The sequence below is a fragment of the Eulemur rufifrons genome, chromosome 16 (assembly GCF_041146395.1).
Source record: "Eulemur rufifrons isolate Redbay chromosome 16, OSU_ERuf_1, whole genome shotgun sequence".
Classification (NCBI taxonomy): domain Eukaryota; kingdom Metazoa; phylum Chordata; class Mammalia; order Primates; family Lemuridae; genus Eulemur; species Eulemur rufifrons.
Window position 1 is genome coordinate 32,876,377 of NC_090998.1, and position 24,501 is coordinate 32,900,877.

Below are 24,501 nucleotides of genomic sequence, written 5' to 3' on the forward strand. Positions count from 1 at the left end.
GTGGTATTTTTCTTTACAATAACAGAGTATACGTTTATTAGATTGGACTTATTAATTATATGGTTCAGATTCCCCATATCGTGTATCTTTACCTCGTTGATACAGCAAGGAGTGAAAGATGTTTTAAAGTCTCTCATTACTGTTAATGTTTAAAGTACTCCCATTACTGTCTCTCTCTTCCTCCCTAAAATTTGTATAGTTCACTGTACGTACTTCAGTGCTTCATCCTTAAAAAATAAAGATTTGTAGTTCTCTTTATATTAGAAATTATATCCTTGATTATTACAAAGTACCTCTTTTTTTTCCTCACCTGATGTTTAATTTAGGCACTAAAAGGTGCTTTTAGTTCAACTTTTTCTAACAATAATGCCAATCCACTAATGACTTTTTTGTTTATACTTGCCTGGAATTTTGCTTTGACTATCCATTTACTTCCAACTCCCTTAGTAAATTTTATTCTACTGTGTTTCTAAACATCAAGTATGTAAGTAGGTTTTGTATTTTATCTAGTCTTAGTCTCACTTAATAGCCTATGTCATGGGTCTTCATTGTTTTAACAAGAACACTTGGTCTTGTTTTTATGTTTTCTTTTCTCTGATTTTTTTTCCCTCTCATGCTCATTTCTTTTGTTTTCCATTTTTGTTATTCTATACCATTATTTCACATATTGAACAAATGTTTATTGTGTAACTGCCATGTGCCAAGCGTTATGCTTAGTGTTAGGAATAGGAAACAAAAAAGTTAGCTACATACATATCATTACAAACTACAGTGTTCATTTTTCCCCACCCCACCCCAACACCATGAGAGAATCTACCAGGAGTGGGGGTGAGTGTCAAGGAAGACTCCTCATAAGCTATGATGCACTGAGATTTAAATAATACAAAGAAACTGCCTGAATGAGAGTGGGAGAAAGACTATGGCAGGCAGAAATTAAGCACTGTGTGTACAAAGGAGACAACTTGAAGCATTATAGAAACTGAAAGAAAGTCAGTAAGGCTGGAGAAAATTGAATAAAATAGAATAACTGCATGAGATGAAACTTAAGAGGTAGGCAGGCCTCATCAGGTAGAGCCATGTTAAAGAACCTAGATTTTATTCTAGGTACAATAAGCACCCCAGTATACTTTTAATGAGGTAAGTAGATACCATTACCTTTGCATTTTTAAAATGTTATATAAGGAACAAATTGAAACATGACACATATGGAATTGAGGGGGCCAAGTAATACACTAGTAGAGTAGTCCAGACAAGAAATAGTGACTTAGAGTGGTTGGAAAATGGTAGAGATGGACAAAAGTGAATGCATCTAAAGATTTTAATCAAGGTAGTACTATTAGTCTTTTGTTCCCCTCTCCCCTCAATTTTGGAGTTATATAGTTTATTTCTAGTTCTATGCAAAGTTACTTTTACATATAGTCATGTGCTGCATAGTGATATTTCAGTCAATGATGGACCACGTATTCAACAGTGGTCTCATAAAATTGTAACAGAGCTGAAAAATTCTTATCGCCTAGTGACAACACAGTCATCAAAATGCAATACATTAATCACTTTTTTGTGGTGATGCTGGTATAAACAAACCTACTGTGCTGCTAGTTGTATAAAAAAATATAGCACACACAATTAGGTACAGTACATAAAACCTGATGATAAATGACTTACTGGTTTATATATTTACCATACTATAATTTTTATCATTAGAGTGTACTCCTTCCATTTATTAAAAAAAGAAGTTAACTGTAAAACAGCCTCAGGCAGGTCCTTCAGGAGGTATGGCATTGTTATTATAGATGACAGCTCCCTGAGTGTTACTGCCTTAAAGACCTTCCAGTGAGACATGATGTGGAAGTGAAAGACAGTGATATCGATGACACTGACCCTGTGTAGACCTAGGCTAATGTGTGTGTTTGTGTCTTAGTTTTTAACAAAAAAGTTTAAAAAGTAAAAAAAAAAAAAAAAAAAAATTAAAAATTTTTCAAAATAGAAAGCATAGAATAAGCATATAAAGAAAGAAAATACCTACATTTTTGTATAGCTATATGTTTGTGCTTTAAGCTGTTATTACAAAAGAATGAAAAAGTTTAAAAAAGTAAGTTTATAAAGTAAAAAAATGTTACAGGAAGCTATGGTTAATTTATTATTGAAGAAAAAAACTTTTTTTATAAACTTAGTGTAGCTTCAGTGTACAGTGTTTATAAAACTACAGTAGTGTACAGTAATGTCCTAGGCCTTTACATTCACTTTCCACTCACTCACTGACTCACCCAGAGCAACTTCCAGTCCTGCAAGCTCCAATCATGGTAAGTGCCCTATACAGGTATACCATTTTTTTATCTTTTATACCAGATTTTTACTGTACCCTTTCTATCTTTAGATATGTTTATATACACAAATGCGATAGTGTTCCAATTGCCTACAATATTCAGTACTGTAACATGCTGTACAGGTTTGTAGCCTAGGAGCAATAGGCTATGTCATATAGCCTAGATGTGTAGTAGGCTATACCATTTAGGTTTGTGTAAGTACACTTAACGATGTATATGCACAATGAAATTGCCTAACAACACATTTCTCAGAACATATCCCCTTCATTAAGCGATGCATGATTGTAATACAATTTGTTTTTAATAATAAAGACATTCCTATTCCTTTACATAAATTTATTCTTTCAGTACATATTTATTAAGTGCTTATTACTGCCAGTAAACAATCTTGGCATGGGAATACAGCAAAGAAGAAAAAAAATCCCTAACTTCACAAAGCTTACAAGTTGTTAAAGGAAAACTAAGCCTTTCTTATATCTGGTTATGTCCTCTAATTATATTCTAAATCAGTAGCATAAAACATTTTTTGGTATTATATAGTCATTCACTCACTTAACAAACATTTCCTAAAGCTATTTCCAGACCCTATGCTACCAGTATACAGATAAGCCCCTCGTGGAGTATATAACATTCTAATAAAAACAGACAAACGTGCATACACGCGCGCGCGCGTGTGTGTGTGTGTATATAAAAGTAGGTAGCAGTAGAAGAAAAATAAAGCAGGAAATGCAAATAGAGAGTTACACACACAGGAATGTTGTTTTTCCATAAAGATGATGTTTTCCTTTTGATGAGGTTCAGCAGAATCCTGACTGAAGTGAAAGAGTAAGGCATGCAGGTATCTGGATGTAAACCATTCCCGGAAATGAGAGACCAAATACAACAGCTCCGAGGCAGGTTATTGGCATACGTAGGGAACACTAAAGTGAGGGAAATGTCTGAACTGCAATGAGTGAGAGAGAAAATGGTAACCTTAGTTTGAAGAGGCAGCCAAGGACCAGATTATGTAAACCTTACCTGTCAGACAACAGGAAGAAGCTGAAATTTTATTCTAGGTAGGATGGGAAATTAAGTAGCATAGGAAGGTTCTCAGCATAATAACAAGATCTGATTAAAGTTAAAATAAAAATTACCTGGCTGCAATTTGGATACCAGATGGCAGGGGAGCAAACTATAATCAGAAAAATGACTTAGGAATTTATTGCAACAGGCAGGCAGCAGATGATGGTGGCTTATTATTATATATTACATTACAGTATTATATATTATTAACTTGATAACAGTAGAGGATGAATCAAGTGGTGAAATTCAAATGTATTTTAGAGATGAATGGGAACTAGAGGGTAAGAAAGTCACCAAGAAAGGAAGATTTGGGAGAGAGAAATGTAAGTTTGGCTTTGCACATGTTAAGTCTGAGATGCCTAGAAGACATACAAGTGGAGCTGCCTAAATAACTCACTAATAATTCACATGTAAAGAAATGAGAGATGTTCATGCCCAGCTTATTGAAGACACTTTTACAGTCACACATTAAATATGCATATGTTGAATGTTAAGATCTTCTAAACACCATTAGTTAAAATATTATACCAAGAGGTAGTTCTAACACAACAGACATGGTTTCAACCCTTATAGTTTAGCGTGAGAAATAGAAAAATACACAAGCAATTAAAGCAAATGTATTAAGTGCTATTACGGGTAAAGAGAAGTACAAAATGGATGCAGAAATTTAGCCAGAGATAAAAACTTTTGGCTAGATGTCAGAGTTCTCAATTAATGAGGGAGAATATTCAGGAAAGTAATAAAGGTTTGACTCATGAATGAATATAACCAATGGATAAGTTATTTTAGCTAGCAATATACTATTAGGTAAAGCAGTAGACGGTCCCCAACCTTTTTAGCACCAGGGACCAGTTTCATGGAAGACAATTTTTCCATGGACCAGGGGTGGGGTTGGGGATGGTTTCAGGATGTTTCAAGCCCATTACATTTATTGTGCAGTCAAACCTCTCTGCTAATGATAATCTGTATTTGCAGCCACTCCCAGTGCTAGCATCTGCACCTCCACTCCACCTCAGATCATCAGGCATTAGTTAGGAGCGTGCAACCTAGATCCATCCCACATGCAGTTTACAGTAGGATTCACACTCCTATGAGACTCTAGTGCTGCCACTGCTCTGACAGGCCCACCAATCACCTCCTGCTGTGCGGTCTGGTTCCTAACAGGCCATGGTTTGGCACTGGTCCACAGCCCAGGGGTTGGGGACGGCAGAAGTAAAGCACAGGTTACTGGCAAATTTCAACACCTTAGGAATAAAATTGTAGCATTAAATATAACTTCATTTTAAAGTAACATACAGGAAACAATGCCAAATGCTAAAATGAGTGATTTCTAAAAAGTATTACACGAATTTAAAGAAGCGAAAGGTAAACAGATACCGAAACAGGCCAAAAAAAAAAAAAAAAAATCTGTTAGGGAAAGTCCCCCAAGTTGAAGTTTAGAGGATAAACAAAAGTTGGAAGGATGAAAAGAATATTCCACACAATAGAAACCACAGACTCAGAATTAGCAATTATTAAAAGGCCTTAGAAAAATAAGTCATCCATTCAAGAAATATTTATTATATACCTATTTTATGACAGGCTTTGGGAACCAAAGGTGAAGACAATAGTCTCTGCCCTTAAAAGGTCTACAGAATAACGTGGATTATCAAAAGCAGTCATGGTATGTTAAGAGTGGGTTAAAGTCATGCAGCTATGGAAATATAAAAGATGGGTAACTAAGCAGCTCCTACGGGCACAGGGAAGGTTTTCTGAAGGATATGACATCCAAACAGACGTGAAATCAATGAAACTAGGGGAGGGAATACAGGAAGCTGACAGACAGGGGTGGGGAGATAAAGTAGGCAGAGACAGAGAATGGGAGGAAAGGCAAAATAGCACCCAGAGGTTACAGTATGTGCAAAGGCCAGAAACAGCAGAGCACACTACCAGCAGGTGAGTGTTTAATATGGCTGGGGCATAACTTTACATGGGTGAATGGCGAGAGCAAAAGCTGAAAAAATAAATAGGAACCAGACTATGAAAGGATTTTAAGCTATGTTAAGGAGTGTGGACTTGTCCAAAGGATGTCTCTTTGGTGGCTAAAAGTTTCACAACAAAGAAAAGACAGTCATGAGTAATGAAGGACCATATTATCTAGAATAAGGGTTGTAAGCTCAATTATCTACAGAGACTAGGTAAGTAACAAAAATGAATAAGAGGACCAGGTGTCAGAAAAAAACAAAACAAAACTAGGAGACAACAGGGAATGATGATAACTGTGGAATGCAAAAGTCTCAACTAAACAGGGCAAATTATTGCAATGAATGAGGGTGACTCTGTTGCTTGATCTTCCAATTTTAAAAGAAAAAATGGATATTCAAAATTTTAAGAGAAAGCTCTTGATTTTTTAATAATGGTATTAAATTTCTTTGAAACTTGGGATAGGCTAACATGGAGGGGACCAAACAAAACCAGACTACAAGTCAAACTGGTGCCGCTAGTCTCCAGTCTCTGCTGAAGAAGCACAAAAACAAAGCTGAGGAGCCTGACTTGAAGGCAGTAGGGATTTAAACAGGGATGGAGAGTTACTGAAGATTTAAAGAAGGATGACACATAAACACCACCTGAGAAGGCACAATGTCTGTCTTGTTAAATTCTGAGAGTACCTGACATTTAGGTGGTCTCAGTAAATATTTAGTAATGAGCTTAAAATAGGGATTTTTGAAAATTAGAGTTATGGCAATAGAACAAACTAGAGAACAGGACATATAAGTAACAAAACTAATCCAGTGCTCCTTTGTTTGCTGCTTTTCCACCAGTTTTTAGTCTGGTACCTCACACTGCCTAATGTCCTTTCCATGCTGCTTAGTATTCTTTGGCTATGTAACTGCCTCTAACTCAAAAATTTGGCCAACACACCAATGACCACAATTAGCAACCATCAGCTTTCATCTGGCTAGGGGCAATGAAGTTAAATAGGATGATTGATCACAGTGGGTAGGAGAATAACATGGATAATTCTTTGCTTCACTTTAACTCCAAGCCAGGAACCCTACTGCTAATTCTGCATCCCTCCAATACCAATTCCATAATACCTTACCTGAAAGCTATCTACCATTGCTAAAACTGCTACCTTATCAGGGGCAAGTAGCAGTTGGATGCTGTACTAACTATGCTGGGCAATGCTCAACAGTAATAACGGGTATGCATGGAGAGTAGGTTTGGGAAGAAATAGAATAGGGTTTGAGATTCTGTTAGAATGGAGGTGGTGTAACAAAGAAGTAGGCTGAGAAAGACTATAAACTCAGAACATATACAGACATTAACACTAGAAAACAGCTCAGAAAACCTCAGAATATGAACATTTATACATTCAGAGTCCAATTAATCTTATCTTACAAGAGCAAATTCTGGCATTGTTTGAAATAAATCCTAGAAAATTCTTCTGCTGTTATTGGGACACATGGATAATCAGTATTAGAAGTTACAAATTCATCTACTGTGAATAATTTTAAATGTCCCTTAACTACAGAAGGTGAAACCAATAGGCTATCAAAATATTAAGCCACATGTGTTATACCTTAGATATGGTTCTACTTTGCAATATGTTCACTCTCAAATAGTATCTACTAGGAAAAAAAGTAGAGAAAAATTAATTGATTTGGAAACCTCCAAGCAATTAGTGTCTAGGAAAAGGACACCCAATCCTCATAAAGTGAGAGGTTGTACCTGACCTTACAGAAAAGAACTCATCATGTAAGGAATCCTTCTGGTTCACAGCAATGACTTCAGAGCAAGAAAGGAGACGTTAGTCACCTCTCCTTAAGGAGATGACAATAATGTATAATTCTACCTACTCTAGCCCATGTAGACGGTCTGAGTCTGATATTCTGATAAAAAACAGGAGCTGACATTCTAATTAAGAGCTTACCAGAGGGAAACGTCACACTTTAAATAAAGAAAGTAAGTAGACATAGATATCAGAAAACACTATAAGTACCTAAATGCTCTGTCAAATTTAGGAATGGATAGTAGGATTTCATATTACTAACGATCAATAATAAAGCTGAGCAGCCATTAACAGATGAAGCAATAAAAAAACAGATACTAGAAACACCTTTAATGAGAAGTAACAGGAGGAAAATTATAAAAAATCAAATTTTTTTCAAATGCTCTAAGTCATCTATACTTTACAGCACAGAAACCACATGTGGATACTGAGCACTTAAAATGTGGCTAGTCCAAATTAAGATGTGCTGTAAGTGTAAAATATACCCCATATTTGGTATGAAAAAAAGACTGAAATATCTCACTAATAATTGAAAAGATAATCATTTAGAGATATTGACTTAAATAAAATATGGTACCAAAAGTATTTTTACCTGTGACATTTTACTTTTTTAATTTGGCCATGAGAAATTTTAAAATCACATATATGGCTCCCTTTTGTAGCTTGTATTATATTTCTATTGGAGAGTGCTAGTTTAAATTAGTCATGGTTAATGTGAAGCCTTAAATTCATATTATTATTTTAACATCTTCATTGAATTTAATATTATTTGTTCCTTTAGCATTAAGTTCCTCTTGGGTACATCTTAGATAAGATGATTTTTGGCCGGGCGCGGTGGCTCACGCCTGTAATCCTAGCACTCTGGGAGGCCGAGGCGGGTGGATTGCTCAAGGTCAGGAGTTCGAGACCAGCCTGAGCAAGAGTGAGACCCCCGTCTCTACTAAAAATAGAAAGAAATTATCTGGCCAACTAAAATATATATAGAAAAAAAAATTAGCCGGGCATGGTGGCGCGTGCCTGTAGTCCCAGCTACTCGGGAGGCTGAGGCAGTAGGATCGCTTAAGCCCAGGAGTCTGAGGTTGCTGTGAGCTAGGCTGACACCACGGCACTCACTCTAGCCTGGGCAACAAAGTGAGACTCTGTCTCAAAAAAAAAAAAAAAAAAAAAAAAGATGATTTTAAGGTGAAAAACAGTGACCTCTTACCAGACTGTCCGAAAAAGAGAATGACCCAAATTTCTGGGCAGAGGCTTGAGCCACCAGGATTGTTCCACAAAATGGTAACCAGACTCTCTTTGTTATCTCTGGCAAAAGGGTTACACAGTAAGAAAGAAGCACTATATACACATGGAACAGGATTTCACCAACAGTTTAAATACATCTGGCATATTAATGCTTTGTATTAGGATTTTCTCAATACAATCCAAGTGTTAAACTTATAAAATGAGATAAACATTGTTCACTATAATTTATTCAAGTTTATTTCTTCTCAGCAATTTTCAGATACTTAAATTCACTCTGTTGGGAGGACCTTGAAAACACTGACTCAAATTTCTCACCAAAAAAATCCTTTCTCTCACTAGGATGAAATGAAATAAGAACATTACTTGTTATGAGATACCATGACAGATTTTAAAAGGCACTGAGCATTCTCATATTATTAACACTAATACCATCTGGAAACAGTCCATGCTCTATCTAGAAACTTGAAGAGAATGTGGTTTGGGGAAATTAAGAATTTCCCAAATAAAATATAGAACGTAACAGTTTTATAAGGTAGCACTGCCTCAAAAACAGAGAATACAGTAACAATGACAAAGAAAACCAAATGTACTATCACAATATTATAAGACTACTAGTTTTTAAAATGCATTAGACTCAGCACAATGAAAACAAAATCAATTTTTGAGATCCAAAATTTCCTACAGATTAAAATATTGCTCAAGGTCAGGCACAGTGAGACTCACACCTGTAATTCCAGCACTTTGAGAGGCCAAAGCAGGAGGATCACTTGAGGTCAAGAGTTCAAGACCAGGCTGGGCAACATAATGAGACCTCTTCTGTGCAAAAAATTAAAAAATTAGGCTGGGCGTGGTGGCTCAAGCCTGTAATCTTAGCACTCTGGGAAGCCAAGGCGGGAGGATCGCTTGGGGTCAGGAGTTCAAGACCAGCCTAAGCAAGAGCGAGACTCTATGTCTACTAAAAATAGAAAGAAATTAGCTGGACAACTAAAAATATATAGAATTAGCCAGGCATGGTGGTGCATGCCTGTAGTCCCAGCTACTCGGGAGGCTGAGGCAGGAGGATCGCTTAAGCCCAGGAGTTTGAGGTTGCTGTGAGCTAGGCTGACGCCACGGCACTCACTCTAGTGAGGGCAACAAAGTGAGACTCTGTCTCAAAAAGAAAAAAAAAAAAAAATTAGCCAGGCATGATAATGGTGCATGACTGTAGTCCCAACTACTTGGGAGGCCAAGGATCACCTGAGCCCACGAGTTTGAGGCCACAGTGACCTCTGATTGTGCCACTGCCCTCCAGCTTGGGTAACAGAGTAAGATCCTGTCTCAAAAAATAAAATATAATAAAATAAAATATTACTCAAATAAGAGTTCTTTGGCACAAAACAATTCAAGGCTTCATTTAGCATTCTCAGTCAAATTACCTTAGCTTCGACAACCAATGGAAGAAATGGAATGGAAGATATTCCAAATGGCTTAAGGAGAACTTTGGGTTGAGACGCTAGTAAATTTGAAAGTCAATTATGGAAGTACATGAGTTATTATTTCAACCTTCTAGGAGTCTACAAAGCACAAGGCAGTATACTATTAACAAATTCTAAAGGTACAACGATGAACAAACTACAATCTCTGACCATTAGAGTTTAACTCTCCAGTAGTTTTATAAAAGAACAGGAAGTGAGACCACCATTAATATTTCATTGCCTGTTTGCCACATCCCAAATCAAGACATTTCCCCCCCTCTCCTATTTGCATTTGGAGGAAAAGGGGCAGGAATGGAGAAACAAGGAAGAAGGAAAGAGATCTGCATATCAAATAAATTATTTTCCTCATCTCTTTCCCTGTAAAACTCTGGACTTTTTAAAGAGGCTGAAACCTATTCCTGTTCCTATCTCCAGCACCTAGTGCTTATATGCTGCTCACTATCTCAGAACCAGACTAATGTATGGCTACGCTGCCAGGGCCATTGCTTTCTTTTTCTACCGTAAATACCGAAAATAAACGAAGAGTGAAACAAAGGTCAATCCTTCCAATGCTGTTTTTGTAAAAATAAGCATTTACCTATATTACATACAGGTATTTTAAAAGCTATAAAGTAATATATGTATTCTTTAAGGAAAAACATGCAGTTCCATAAAGCTAGTTTCCTTTCACCACTGTCACCAGATCTCCTTCAAGCCCATCCAGAGGTAACCACTACCATGAGTTTGGTGTAAATGAGATCACATTGTACACATCATTCTGCAATTAACTTTTCCTTACATTTATGAGGTCTCTCCATAGTCATACACATCAAAAGGCTGCATGGCATAGTGGACTCCGGAGCCAGGCAACTCAGGTTCAGACTCTAGCTTCGAATGGCAGCTCTGCTATTATTCACTAGCTATGAGAGTGGATAGGTTATTTACCCCTCTATGCTTCAGTATTCCCATATGTAAAAGGAAGACAATGACGTATCTATTTCTGAGTTCTCATGAAGATTAAAACAGTTAATACTCATAAAGTGCTTAGAATTATACCTAGCCATAGAAAATACAATTTTTTTCTTAAATTAAATAATCATTAATGAACACTCTAAATATAAACCCAGGAAATTCTCCATTATGTAACTATTCTGCATTTTATTTATCCATGCCTTCCTACTGAAAACATTTAGTTTTCCCAAATGAATATTCATGTAAAAATCTCCTTGGGCAAATGTGCCAAGTTTCTCTACACTAATACCTTGAATAGTAATTAATTGCTGGATAGCAGAGTATGCACATCTTCAACTACATAACACTTATGCCATTTTGAGCTTTATAATCTAATGGGTAAAAATTGATAGCTCCTAAGTTTTAAATTGCATTTCCTACAAATGGGACTAAGCATCTTTTTAATTCATTAGCCATTCCAACTTCCAGTTTCCTTTGCCGCGAATTATCTTTGTATCTATTGCTCATTTTATTTGTATCATCTGTCTTATTCCTTTAATCTTGAGAGTCCGGATACAAACCGACTGGGTATTAAAGACACTGCACATATCTCCTCCCAGGTATGCCACTTATCTTTTAGTTTGGTTTGTGATGTCTTTTATTAAATCTAAGTTTTTCTTTTGGAGGTAGTAAAATCATTTGTCCTTGATGTTTTTATTCTTGATGGCTCAGTCTTTTCTTCCTGACTTGTTAAAGAGGACCTTCCATATCCTAAAGCTGTATATTCTGTATTTTACTCTTTTTCAAAAATAGTTTTCATGTTTATTGCTTAATTCAACTGGAATTTATTTTTGGATATGGTTTGAAGCAGAGATCTAATTTTCCTCCAATATAGAAAACCACTCAACAGTCTACTTTTTCTTTCTCTATTGATAGGAAATGCCATCTCTAGCATTTACCAGTTTTCTGGATATTTACAGATCCATTTCTAAACTCTCTACTATTATATTAATGTATTTTCCTGTACTAATACTACACTACTTCAAATGTCATAATGTTATTTTACTTTTTTTTGTTTCAGTACAACGTACATAAAGTATACAAATACTAGTATACAGCTTGATTTTTAAACACATATACCCCTGTGTGATCCAACTACGATTTCCTGGATTTATATTTAGATTATTATCATTAGTAATTAGTTTAAGAAACAAATTGTCCTTTCTATGGCCAGGTATTATTCTAAACACTTTATAAGCATTAACTATTTTAATCTCATGAGAACTCAGGAAGATATTAACATTCCTCACGCTTCAGAAGGCTCCCTCATGACCCTTTTCAATCAGTATCATGCTTCCAAGATAATCACTATCCGATCTCCAATACTATAGATGAGCTCTCTATATAGGAAAATGTAACCTTTTGTGTCTCCCTTGTCCCCCCATTCCTAGAAGGGCAGGCATCTCAGTTTGAATGCATGAGAGAGCCCAGAGCAGTGACAGAGACAGAGGGAACGGCTTCCCCCTTGGGGAAAGGGACAGAGAGTGCAGCGTGGTGAAGTGAGGGCTCCCATAGCCTGGGGTACTGAAACGGAGTCCTGGGGCCATAGGAAAGAACACTGGTCCCCCTGAGAAAGGAGACCCAGCACCCTCAAACTCCTCCCATTGTAAATCGTCACTGCTTGATCACTCGCCTTTTGGCGCCGGTTACAGAACCACATTCACATCTTTGTCAAGCCCAAGCTGCTGGCAGATGTGGCTGATCTGCTGCAGTGTGGGTTTCCGGCACTGCAGGAACAGGTTCTTCAGGTTGCCTCTCACTCGGTTCTTGGTATCCGTTCTCTTTCTGATACTTGTTCTCTTTCTCTTTCTGGCCTGCACGAGGGTCTCTGCTTTGCTTATCTCCTGAAGATTTTCCATTGTCAGCTTCCTCTACCCACTTCTGCAGCAGGGGCCAGTTTACACATATTCTTGAAACAGCTGCAGAGCCTCAAAATGGCAGATGGGTGTTTGGCTAAACACCCTCCCAAAGAAAAGCCCCAAGGTGAACCCCACATCAGCCTGGGTATAACCCAGGGTGACCCTCTTTTGCTTCAGGAGCTCGGCAAATTGCTTGAGTTCTTTCTGCAGAGCTTTGATGTCCTGGAACTCCTCAAGGTTTTGCTCCAGCTTCTCCTTCTCCAGCTACATGGCACCAGGCAGGGGCAGTGCTGGGCTCGGGGGCGGCCCCCTCTGTGTTGCTCTCCACTCCAGCTCCTGCCTCACCCTTGGGCTGAGAGGTCTCCAGGCTGCTTTGGGGCAGTAGCCCCACTCCAACCTAAGGATCACAGCATGGCATCCCTCCACAGAACTCACATGGCGAGGGGCACGGAGGAATCCCCCACACCTCAGAGCCTGACCCAACCGCCGGCCTGATTTCTGGTCCTACGGGAGGGCCTTGGAAGCTTAGCCAGGTCTGAGGATTAACCCAGCCTGGCTCCGGCCCTCCTGGCCCATCGCCTCCATCACCTGGCAGGAGCGAGGAGGTAAAATCTGAAGCCAGGTGTCCCGCCATGGGGTAGAAAGGTGTCCTAAGTCAGGGGCCTGGTGAAATCCATCTGGGTTTTTTTGATGAGTAGAATTGACTGGAAAAACTAGCTTTGATTTGATTGATTATTATATTGTTTTTACTGTTGCTGATTATTTTCTAATTCAAATGCTATTTTTATTATTATTTACTCTTTCTTTGGTTTTATTATTTCCTTTTTGTTTAGTTTTTTGAGTTGAATAGCTAACTCAAATATTTATTTTCAATCTTTCAATCTAATACATGCATTTAAGGTTATAAATTTACCCCTAAGTGCCATTTTCCTTGCATCCCTCAAGTTTTGATACAATTCTTTTGTTGTGATTCACTTCTATTTTACAAATTCTATTTTTTAATTCTTGAAAATTCTTAATTATTTGTTAATATTGCTTCTCCACCATTCTCTGTATTTATTTTTTCTTCTGAAACTCCACTCAGACATATGTTGGAACTTCTCAATCTACCCTCTAAGGCATCAGCTTTTCTTTCACACTTTTCATCTCTTTATTTCCCTATGCTGTTATAGAAGAGCTCTCCATTCTATCTTCAAATTAACAACTTCTCTCTTCAGCTGTGTCTAATCCTCTATTCTGTCCATTTATTGAGTTATTTAATAATTAATTATGTTTTTCATTTTCAAGATTTCAATTGGAGGCCAGGTGCAGTGGCTCATGCTTGTAATCCTGGCACTTTGGAAGGCCAAGGCAGGAGAATCTCTTGAGGCCAAGAGTTCCATACCAACCCAGGCAACATAGCGAGACACCCCCCAGTCTCTAAAAAAAAAAAAAATTGTTTTTAATTAGCTGGGTGTGGTAACACATGCCTGTAGTCTCAGCTACTTATGAGGCTGAGTCAGGAGAATAGCCTGAGCCCAGGAGTTCAAGGCTGCAGTGAGCTATGATTGTGCCATTGTACTCCAGCCTGGGCGACAGAGTGAGACTCTGCCCCCCACACACACACAAAAAAAAAGATTATAATTGGTCACTTTACATATCTATGTATATATTTATTGTTTCTTAAATCATTGTTCTTGTTAAACTATAATGAAATAGGCTCTTAACTTAAAAAAGGGAATAGATGCATTTTAATCTAAAATACTTTTAGTTAAAATGTTCTTTGAAAAGTTCTCCATTATAAAGCTCTTATTTAATAACACAAAAAATTACTTTTTAAGAGCTCTCTTGGCCGCTATTCTGCCAAATGTTATCCCACTGTGCCTACCTGCATCAAGGCATGGAAAGAACAAGTTCTATTACTTCCATTGTAGAATGATAGAAACTGAAGCACAATGAAGTTCTTTTTAAAATATTTTCTCCCCAACTTCTTTTTTTAATTTCCAAGCCACAGAAAAGTTCAAAGTACAATGAATACCCACATACCTTTCACCTAGATTCAAAATTGTTAACATTTAAAATTTTGGTCTTATCTCTCTTTTTCTCTCTCTACATATGCATACATACACCACACCCAAAGATCCACACTCTTTTTTTCTAAAGCCATTCCTGAAACTATCAGGATACTTAAATATTTTTGGCATATTTCTCCAAAAAATAAAAGCATTGTCAATATAACCACCATATCATTATCACACTAAAGAAAACTATGAGACTGAATAGAATCTTACATAGACATTCAGGAGCAGATTCAAAACTAGTATGTGAGTCATCTAAATGTTCTTTATCTCAGCTTGTCTAATGACAGGACCTAAATTGGTCTTCTGGTAATTACTGAGAAGCAATACTCAATCTGTTAAAGAGCATTTCATTCCTTCAATGACCTTGAAATTAGATTTAATTTACTGCTTCATCTGATAGGTATTCTTAAAAACAAGCATTTCTGAAACCAAGCAATAATAGTCTAAGATATTCAAACCTCAAAATCCAGTATACCACATTTCCAGTTTATTTTCTAATACTATATGGCAGTCTTAAAGTCACTCTAATTAACACTTTCAAAACTATACACTCTCTTTACTGTGTGCCATATAGGAGAAATTAATGTTACAATAAACAATTAGAATTTCACTATAGTAGTTTTTAAAAGAAAAAATTTGTTGTTTTTAAGAAAAAAATACAGCATAAATAGGATTGATGAGGCAAATGAATCTGTTTTGTGCATGAAAAAACTATTAAGTATATTTATGAATCTACATAAAAAAATCATTTTTCGGTGGGTATAATTTAATCTTATTCACTGATGTTAGGAACTACGAAAGATAAAAACTTATAAAATTTTACCCCTGTTCTCAAAGAACATACAACCCAATTTAAATATTACATTAAAAACAAAATAGCAATACAAGCTGAAGCTAATATTTAAGGGCTAAACTATGTCATACAGAATAACTATAACCACAGAACGTTTAAGATCAATCTATAGCCAAATATTAGCTAACAAGAGTATTAACTATGTAAGGCACTGTACTAAGTATATTCCATGAATTGATACAATCTTACAGAATCCCACATTTCCACTAAGGAAAATAGAGGTAACAAAGATGCTAGCATAAAAGGATTCATACAAGGAGTGAGACTTGCCTCAACTTTCAAGTATAGAAAAGCAGAATAGAGAGAAAGCCGTTTGAAGAAAGTGGAAAAGCACAAACCAAGCATAAATATCACAACTATACATGTTGACACCTGAAGAAATTAAGCCTGGAGAAATAGGATGAGATTGGATTATGAGGTCTTAAGCACCCAGCAAATGGATGAAAATTTTATAAAACAGTTATAGCAAGGCACTTCTACAGGCTCTATGAGCTACAAATGCCCTTTTAGAAATAATTACCTGGTAATAATGCAGAATGAGTAAGAGAGAAATGAAAAGCAAGAAACTCTTAACACTGACATGCCAGCTCAATAAATCATCTGGTACCTGAGGAATTAGAGAGCTCAAACTGAACCAATTCTGCCACACTTCACATCAATAAGCCCTTTATTTAAGAACAAGTGGTAAATATAATTGCAATATACCCTAAATTATTTTTTAAATATACTTTCAATGAAGTTAAAAGGTAAACTGAAAACTACGTCACTAAAAAGTGCTAGTCAGTAAATATAAAACTATTCTTGCTGTTCAGTACCAGTGTGCCAAAGGAACTTCAAATTTTACAGCACAAGTATTTACTTCACTAAAAGCAACTTCGTAAGTAAAGAAATTTATAAGAGAATTCAACATAAAGCTTTTCTATATTGCTTTAATACTATTACACTATTTATCAAAAGCCAGGAAACATAAATTTTAGAAACAGCTATTATGTAAATAATACTTAATATTAATGGCATACTTTTTATTCATATGCCCTTTTATAGCTCTGTATTTACTGTCCACACAATAATTTCCATAATCCATATCAAACAAAGTTGTTCTCCCAAACAACTTCCTTTCTTTGTAATTAAACAAACTCCTTCTAAAGAAAAGAAATTTGAGGAAAAAAATCTCAAGTCTGTTTGAAAACTAGATTACTTACCAGTAACTTGAGTTATCCTATTGGGTCTTTTCCCTCACAGATCCACCTCTCTTGCCCTTCTGTCCAGCATGAGAATCTTCCTGACGGGCATCCACTGGAACTGAGGGGGCATGCAGTACACACGTATATGTAAGAAAGTTGGGGGAGGGGATTTGGGATATGCTAGAGACATGCTTCAGTGCACTTGCTTACCTTCCTGAAATTGGAAATTTCAACGGTTCCTTGGTCCTCGAGGCATTCACAATAACTTCAAAGAATGTGGATCTGTGGAGATTACCCAATAGGAGAACTCCAGTTACTGGTAAGTGATCCAGCTTTTTCTTCTCTATCAGAATAAGAAGATTATTTAATTTTATTTGAGATTATTATTACATGTAGAACTACAGGGGAAAGGGTTGTAAATTCACCAAATAACTACATATGAATATACCAAAGTAAATAAGAAAACAATTTGCTAACTATATGTTAACAGAAACTTCTGACTTTATCAGAAACAGAAAGAAAATGATTTGTATAGTTTCATTTTAAATGTCTACTATAATGGCAACTATATTTTAATATATAAAAATATCAGCTATCAGATTATTCTATTTCAATGAAACACCACTGTTACTTTTTAATGTTAGTACAAGAATAATTAGTTGATCAAAATCTGCTACATTTTCTTTTTCTTTTTGTTTGTTTTTAGAGAAGGGGTCTCTCTGTTGCCTAGGCTGGATTCAAACTCCTGAACTCAAGCAATCCTCCACCTCAGCCTCCTGAGTAGCTGAGACTACAGACGCATACCATGGGCACCTGGCTTGTGCCACTTCTTAGCTAGCCATTGTTATTAGCATTCACTTCATTTTAGTATAGAAGCCACCACTGTAGATTAACAATCTACTGGAATTTAGACAAAAAGCATCAACACAATTCCTACTTATCACTCAGAAACCATTTGTCACCTATTAACAAACCACACAAAAGAAGCCAGCTGCTAATAATAATGCTGATTTTAATTTAAATACTTGTACAAAAGAAAGCAGTATAGTAAATTTTTGATAAATTTTTAAAATAGTTGCCCAATAATGGATCTATCGTTTAAAAGAAAATACTATTTCTAATCAAAAGAAAGCCCTTAACAGAATTTTATCCTCAAGCTCACATAAAGATATTCTATTACCTTTAACTCAATACATGTTAATCATGCTCATTTTGAAGACAGCAGTGATGTCTTCAAACCCTAGCACCTACAATAGTAGGTACTAGATATAGATAAGTTTCAATACTCCTTTTATCATTATGCTGTTAATTAATCACCCTCTACTTTCAAGAAACTTACGGTTTCATCATACTTCATTCTATGGAAACAAATTAAACAAAGTGTATAGCTTTTCCTTTGTTTTAAGAGTCAATAGGATAAAATGGTCTATAGAATCATTCTACAAAAACAAATTCAAAATGTAATTCTAATGAAAATCCTATACTTCAATCTTTTCATAAGGTATTTGTATTTAGTAAAGACTGACAAAACATCTGCCAAGATTTTTGCTAGATTCCTACTTAATTTTAAGATACAACTTGCCTTGGGTAAATTATATCCATTTCTCTGTAAGTCTGAGTTTTAAAGTATGATAGTAATAAATGTGTTGGTTTTTAAATGACCCATTCACACAAGGGTACTACACAGACCTCCATTTCTAATTGTAATACAGAGATAAATATCAAAAAAGGGTCATCTAGTTAATTTTTGTAGTTTATTAGATTCTTAGTTAACTTCTAATCACTGAAGACTAGGTACAAGGCACAAAAGTCTTACACGTTTATAGTGATAAAATCAATACAGGAGCAGTAATCCAAATATTTTACCCTAATGGTATAAGCAAGTATAAAAAATGACATTAAGAATTAAATTATTGTTTCCAATTTTATTTATAGTAAATGAAGTCTCAATTTAGTCTTGATTTTATAAACTTAAAATAGAATCAATTAAAATACCTTGAAAATATTTTAAGATAACCTAGAGGCTGGCACTGAAAGCTACATTTTGTTGTTATTCCATAAACTCAACTAAGATGGATTTTATCAGAATAGCTTAGAAAAGAAATTCCAGAGATTAGGATGTTCTATTCAAAAGTATTTTATGTGAGCTCTAATAATTATAATGCTCATCCACAAAAAGCCACTCCTTAGTAATCAAGAACTGCATCAAACATTTCACTAATGAAAAGCTACTCCATAAAATCAATCGTTATGAAAAAAGTGCTTAGAATAAAAGGTGGTAGCTAATTTTCACTTCCATTACCAATGCCTGGTTTGGACATTATATTTTGGCTAGAAACAACTTAAATTAAAACTGGCTTTGATGAGTCCAGATACATTATTTTCTATTTTTTAATTAAGATTTAAAATTCTAATGTTAGGTAGCATGGTTGTGGAAATTTGTTCTTCATGGTAAACTGTGGACTTGGAATTGGATAATAGCGTAATAAAATTTAACATTATATACATATTCACATATATTTAAGTGACATTATTAGTGGTTCATATGTAAAATATTATATATGTATTATATGCATATAATGCATATATCAGTATGTATATACACAGATATATAAACTTGAGTTGAACCTCAATTAACCAAACTAAGGTCAAAAGTGAATTATCAACTTACCTATTAAGTAATGTTATTTACAGATACTGTCTTCTTTTTTCTTCCTTAAACAGTTCATCACATAGTCTAGGTAAAGTATAGAATCTTGAATTATCTGGATTTTCCTGGCTAGACCCTCCCTGTCAGTATCTTCTGAAGTGGAAAAGATTTACAGGACACAGTAGTTATAAACAGAAACTGATATTTCATCTTTCTTTCTTTCTTTTTTTTTTTTTTTACAAATTTGACAAAAATTTATTGAGTTTACTGTGCCTTATTAACCTCTTTTTCAGTCCCACAGTACAATTATACATCCCTCAGGGTCCCCAGATTATAAATGCCATATCATTTCCCAATCAAAATTTTCTTTTTGCTTAGTTTTTATCCACAACTTCTCCCTATAACAACCCACAGAGAAACAAACAAAAACAGTTCTGTTTTCTGTTAACCCAAATTACTCTAAGATCAAGATGGCAAAAACTATGTTCACTTGTAAAACTGGGTAATAACAGAACCTACTTCGCAAGATAGTTGTAATAAGAATTAAATAAATTAGAGTAAAGCACTTGGAAACAACACCCAGAATCTAGCCATCTATCAAACTAGTTAATATTAACATAACCACCCAGAAAGGGATTATTTTCAAATGACTTTGTACATCTTTTTTTTTTTTTTTTTTTTTTGAGACAGAGTCTCACTTTATTGCCCACACTAGAGTGAGTGCCGTGGCGTCAGCCTAGCTCACAGCAACCTCAAACTCCTGGGCTTAAGCGATCCTACTGCCTCAGCCTCCTGGGTAGCTGGGACTACAGGCATGCGCCACCATGCCTGGCTAATTTTTTCTATATATATTTTAGTTGGCCAGATAATTTTGTTCTATTTTTAGTAGAGATGGGGTCTCGCTCTTGCTCAGGCTGGTCTCGAACTCCTGACCTCGAGCGATCCACCCGCCTCGGCCTCCCAGAGTGCTAAGATGACAGGCGTGAGCTACCTCGCCCAGCCAACTTTGTACATCTTTAGTGGAATTTAATCTAAGGACTAAACGAACAATTAAAAAATTCTAAACTTTACTCAAGTTTATTGTTTATAGTAATATTTGTAGTATTATTTTGAAACTATATTTTTCACAATGAAGATAAAGAAAATAAGTAACTTAATGTTAATGACATTAGGAAATATGGTTTGCAGCAGAAAAGAGCTACAAGAACACATAAATGTTAAAATTGAATAGCATGTATCACTATACACTCATGATTTTTTAAAAATACATATGATCTGGAAATAGTTAATGAAATATTCTATATAGTAGTTATAAAGTAAACCACAACCATTATCACACCAATATATAAATTAAATCTGTTAATACCATAAAGTAAGCCATTATAACTAGATTTACTTTAGTAAAGGAAGCTACTTAGACTTTAAAAGTTGTCAGAAACATTACACAAGTCATTTGCCATATTCCAATGCCTGACTTTGATAGCTAGAATCTTAGAAATGCAACTGCTGACAAACTCTAAAATGAAAATATGAGAAAAACAGCATACATTCATATTCTTGAATGACATTTGATGATCAACAAACTTACATCCAAATGGTTGTGAAAGCTGAAGGTGAAGGATGCTGAACAGGTAAGCTCTAGTTCCCTAGAATCCCTGCTCTAGTCAGAACAGCTCCCCTTTTATCTATTTTACATTTTGAGTTTCCCCCATGAGCTTCCCTTTCTGCAACAACTAAAAAAAAAGTTTTAAACTTTAAAGGATAGTGTGGTGGGCAAACTCTAAAATGGTCCGTGATGATCCCACCTCCTGGTATTCAGGCACTTGTATAATCTCTTCCCCTTGAGTACAGGCTGGATTTAGTGACTCGGTTCTAAGGCAGAAGTAATGGGATATCACTTCCAAAAGTAGGTTATAAAAAGACTGTGGCTTCCATTTTAGGGGCTTTCTCCCACTGTCTTTCAGATATCTTGCTTTGGCGCAAGCAAGCTGCTATGTTCTGAGCGGCCCTATAGAAAAGACTCAGGGAGCAAACAACTGCTCTCACTAAACAACCACCACAAGCCTCAGGCCTGACAACAGCCACAGGAGTAAGTTGGAAGCAAGTGTTCTAAGGCCTGCTGACAACCATAGGAGTGAGCTTTCAAGTGGCTCCTCCCTCAGTTGAGTTCTAAAATGACTGCAGCTCTGGCTGACAGTTTGCAGCCTTGTGAGTGAAAAGATAAGAAAAAGAACAAAATTATAATATTAAAATTAATCTGACCAGATTCTGAAGCCCTGCATTAGTTTTCAAATCGATTCTTAATAACCACCTCTAAAGTGCAAGTATATATTTTTTGTGTATAAATGATTTTGTGATACAATGGCAAATGTTTCCAACGTAATAAATTTCAATATAGTCTCAATATAGTTACAAAACAACTGAAGAGTGGCTCTGAATGTCTCATTTTCCTTCCTTTGAAGTTACTCCTTTTTTATTTCCAGTGAATAAATAATTTTTAAATAGCAACTCTTGTTACACTTCACCATGCTCACGCAAATCATCCTACTTTAAAATATTAATCTCATTATCACCTTAAGAGTGCATATAAAACCCTAAGTACTGAAATGCCACATTTTTAAATGTCCTCATGATATGTATACTAATGAACTTTTTCCTGGAAAAGGTCATTAATAATTTCATGGAAAAATATATTAAGGTATCAATAACAGTACAATATAAACTCATTCTTGTTGAGTTAATCTCAAGATATTAATGCCCCATTATCTTTCACCTAAGTAAAGGAATAGCCTAACTAGTCTTTCTGTTTCTACTCTTACATCCTGCCATTCCACTCTCCTTACAGCAGCCACATAGCACTTTCACACTTAAACCTACGCAATGACTTCTCATTACACTTCCAATAAAATCAAAATGTCTTATCATTTGTGACTAAATTGTGATCTGGGTACTTTGCATACTTCTCCAGCTTCACCTGATGCCACTCACCTCCTGCCTCACCACACGCTAGTCTTTCCTCAATCAATGTAAAACAAACCCTTTCCTATGGAAAGGACTTGAAACTTGTTAACCATAACTCTTTCATGAATACCTCCTCTCATCCTTCAGCTTAAATGCCACCACTTAGAGAAGCCTCCCCTGTTCACCAATTTCAAACAATTGCCCTTGTTATCACAATTTGCAATGATTTAACTTGTATTCTTTGTTTGGAAACTTAAATTCCATACAGGTAAGAATGTGTCCAGTTCTCCTTTGTAACGCCATTACTTAGTCCAGCACCTGCCGCATAGTAGCATTTAAATGTTTAATGAGTTTTTTGAAATTTGAAAGCCGCTCACCCATTTTCAGTTCTAGGGTCTTAGCTATTCCCTTCTTATACCACCTATGTTCTAAATAACTTTGTTATTCAGCACTCATAAAACCTGAATCTTTAAGCATCATAAATCATATCAAATCCAGTATACTTCAGAGATATCTATTACTTTATAGAACAAACACAGTTTTAGAAAAAGTGCTGTGATTTGCTTGGGTAACTGATCAATAAAGAGTGCTATAATTCATTCCTCCTAAAAACAGAAGATAGGGGTTTCTTCAAATCATACATGCTCCCTCACAATAAACTATGCAATTTTCTAAGTGTTTTCAATGTTACTGTATATTTACTTACCACTTAAAAAGTTCTTGACACCAAAATGGACCCAATGTTTTGGGGTTTTTAAATTAATTCTATTATATTCTGTAGCAACAACCGAGAGTCACCTTTAGAAGTTACAGGCTTAACAATAGATATTAGCAGATAATTATATCCTTGGGAAACAAAATTAGTTACTAACATAATTTTACTCAGATTCCTACCTACCAATATTTAGCCTCCTTTATTTATAACCTCTAGATACAATTCAGCACTATTGTAACTAACATGAAACACTGAGGACAAGCACTATGCAGAATTATCATCTTGTTATGACTTAAAATATAAATCTAAATGCCATACTTATTAAAAGAAATGTTACCAGGAAAAATTAAGATTCTGTCGGATGAAAATAAAGGTCATCTGACATGATTAAACAACCCACTCCTTTTGAAAATATCCTCTTCCCTGTTTCTGTAACATTACACTTTCCTGGGTTTCTTACTCCCTATTGATTTTTTTTTCTTATCTATTTCTTTCTTCTTCTTTGTGAACTGCTCTTCCTCTTCCATTACAAAAAAATAATGATGTTTCTGAAAAGTCTGTCCCAGGTCTCTTTTCTCATTGGTGCACAGTCTATTCTCTCCCTGATCTGTCTTACCCACTTTCCTGGCTTCAGTGCAATCATGTATGCTGATGACTATCAAATATGTACTGATAGCCCTGTCCTCTTTCCTAAGCTTTACCCTACATTTCCAACTGCTTCATAGATCTTCCCTCTCAGATTTCCCCCAGGCACTTGAAATTCAACTAATCTAAAAGGAACTATTACCTTTCCTGACACCTGTCTTCCTCCTGTTTGCTATCTCAGTGAGAAGTACCACCTTTCACTCAGCTGCCTAATTAAGCCAGAACCCTGGGATTCATCCCTGATTCTTCCCTCACTACAACTCAACTTCCTCCCCTCCACAACCATATCCAATCAACCACCAAGTCCTATAAATTTTCTCCTAAATACATCTAAAATCCATTCATTTCTTTGCCCACTTGCATTTACCCTTGTTCAGGCCACTGCTGTCTCTTGCCTACACAATTGCAATGGCTTTCACTAAATGGTTTTTGCTGCTTCTAGTTAAGATTCAACAAACAAGCAGGCATGACGTAAGACAGAATAAAATGCTATCTGCTGTGGTTTCAATCATATATTGTATTGATGGTATAAGAAAACATTTAAAAAATTGCTGGAAAAGTTGAACAGGTAACTCAGACCATCGTAAGTTCTTTCACCCAGTAAAATGGACAAAATTAAACATATTCCATCTAACTCACAAGATTATGAAATGTAATAAAATTATATAAATGTTCCTTAAAAATAAGAAGTGGAAAATAGTTTAAA

The 24,501-nt window shown here is 35.7% G+C and overlaps 1 protein-coding gene and 1 pseudogene across 3 annotated transcripts in view; both read right to left on the reverse strand.

The window, feature by feature from the left end:
* Nucleotides 1-24,501, reverse strand: part of YAF2 (YY1 associated factor 2) — a 79,150-nt gene that overhangs the window by 34,263 nt on the left and 20,386 nt on the right. The window contains exon 3 of one of the 3 annotated variants that reach the window (XM_069489851.1): nucleotides 17,035-17,106. The exons of the other annotated variants lie outside the window; for them this stretch is intronic. Within the exon in view, the coding sequence (XP_069345952.1) occupies nucleotides 17,035-17,106 (72 nt within the window). The remainder of the gene's footprint in view (nucleotides 1-17,034; nucleotides 17,107-24,501) is intronic. 3 annotated transcript variants of the gene reach the window in all.
* On the reverse strand, nucleotides 12,273-13,361 carry LOC138397553 (POU domain, class 5, transcription factor 1 pseudogene; annotated as a pseudogene).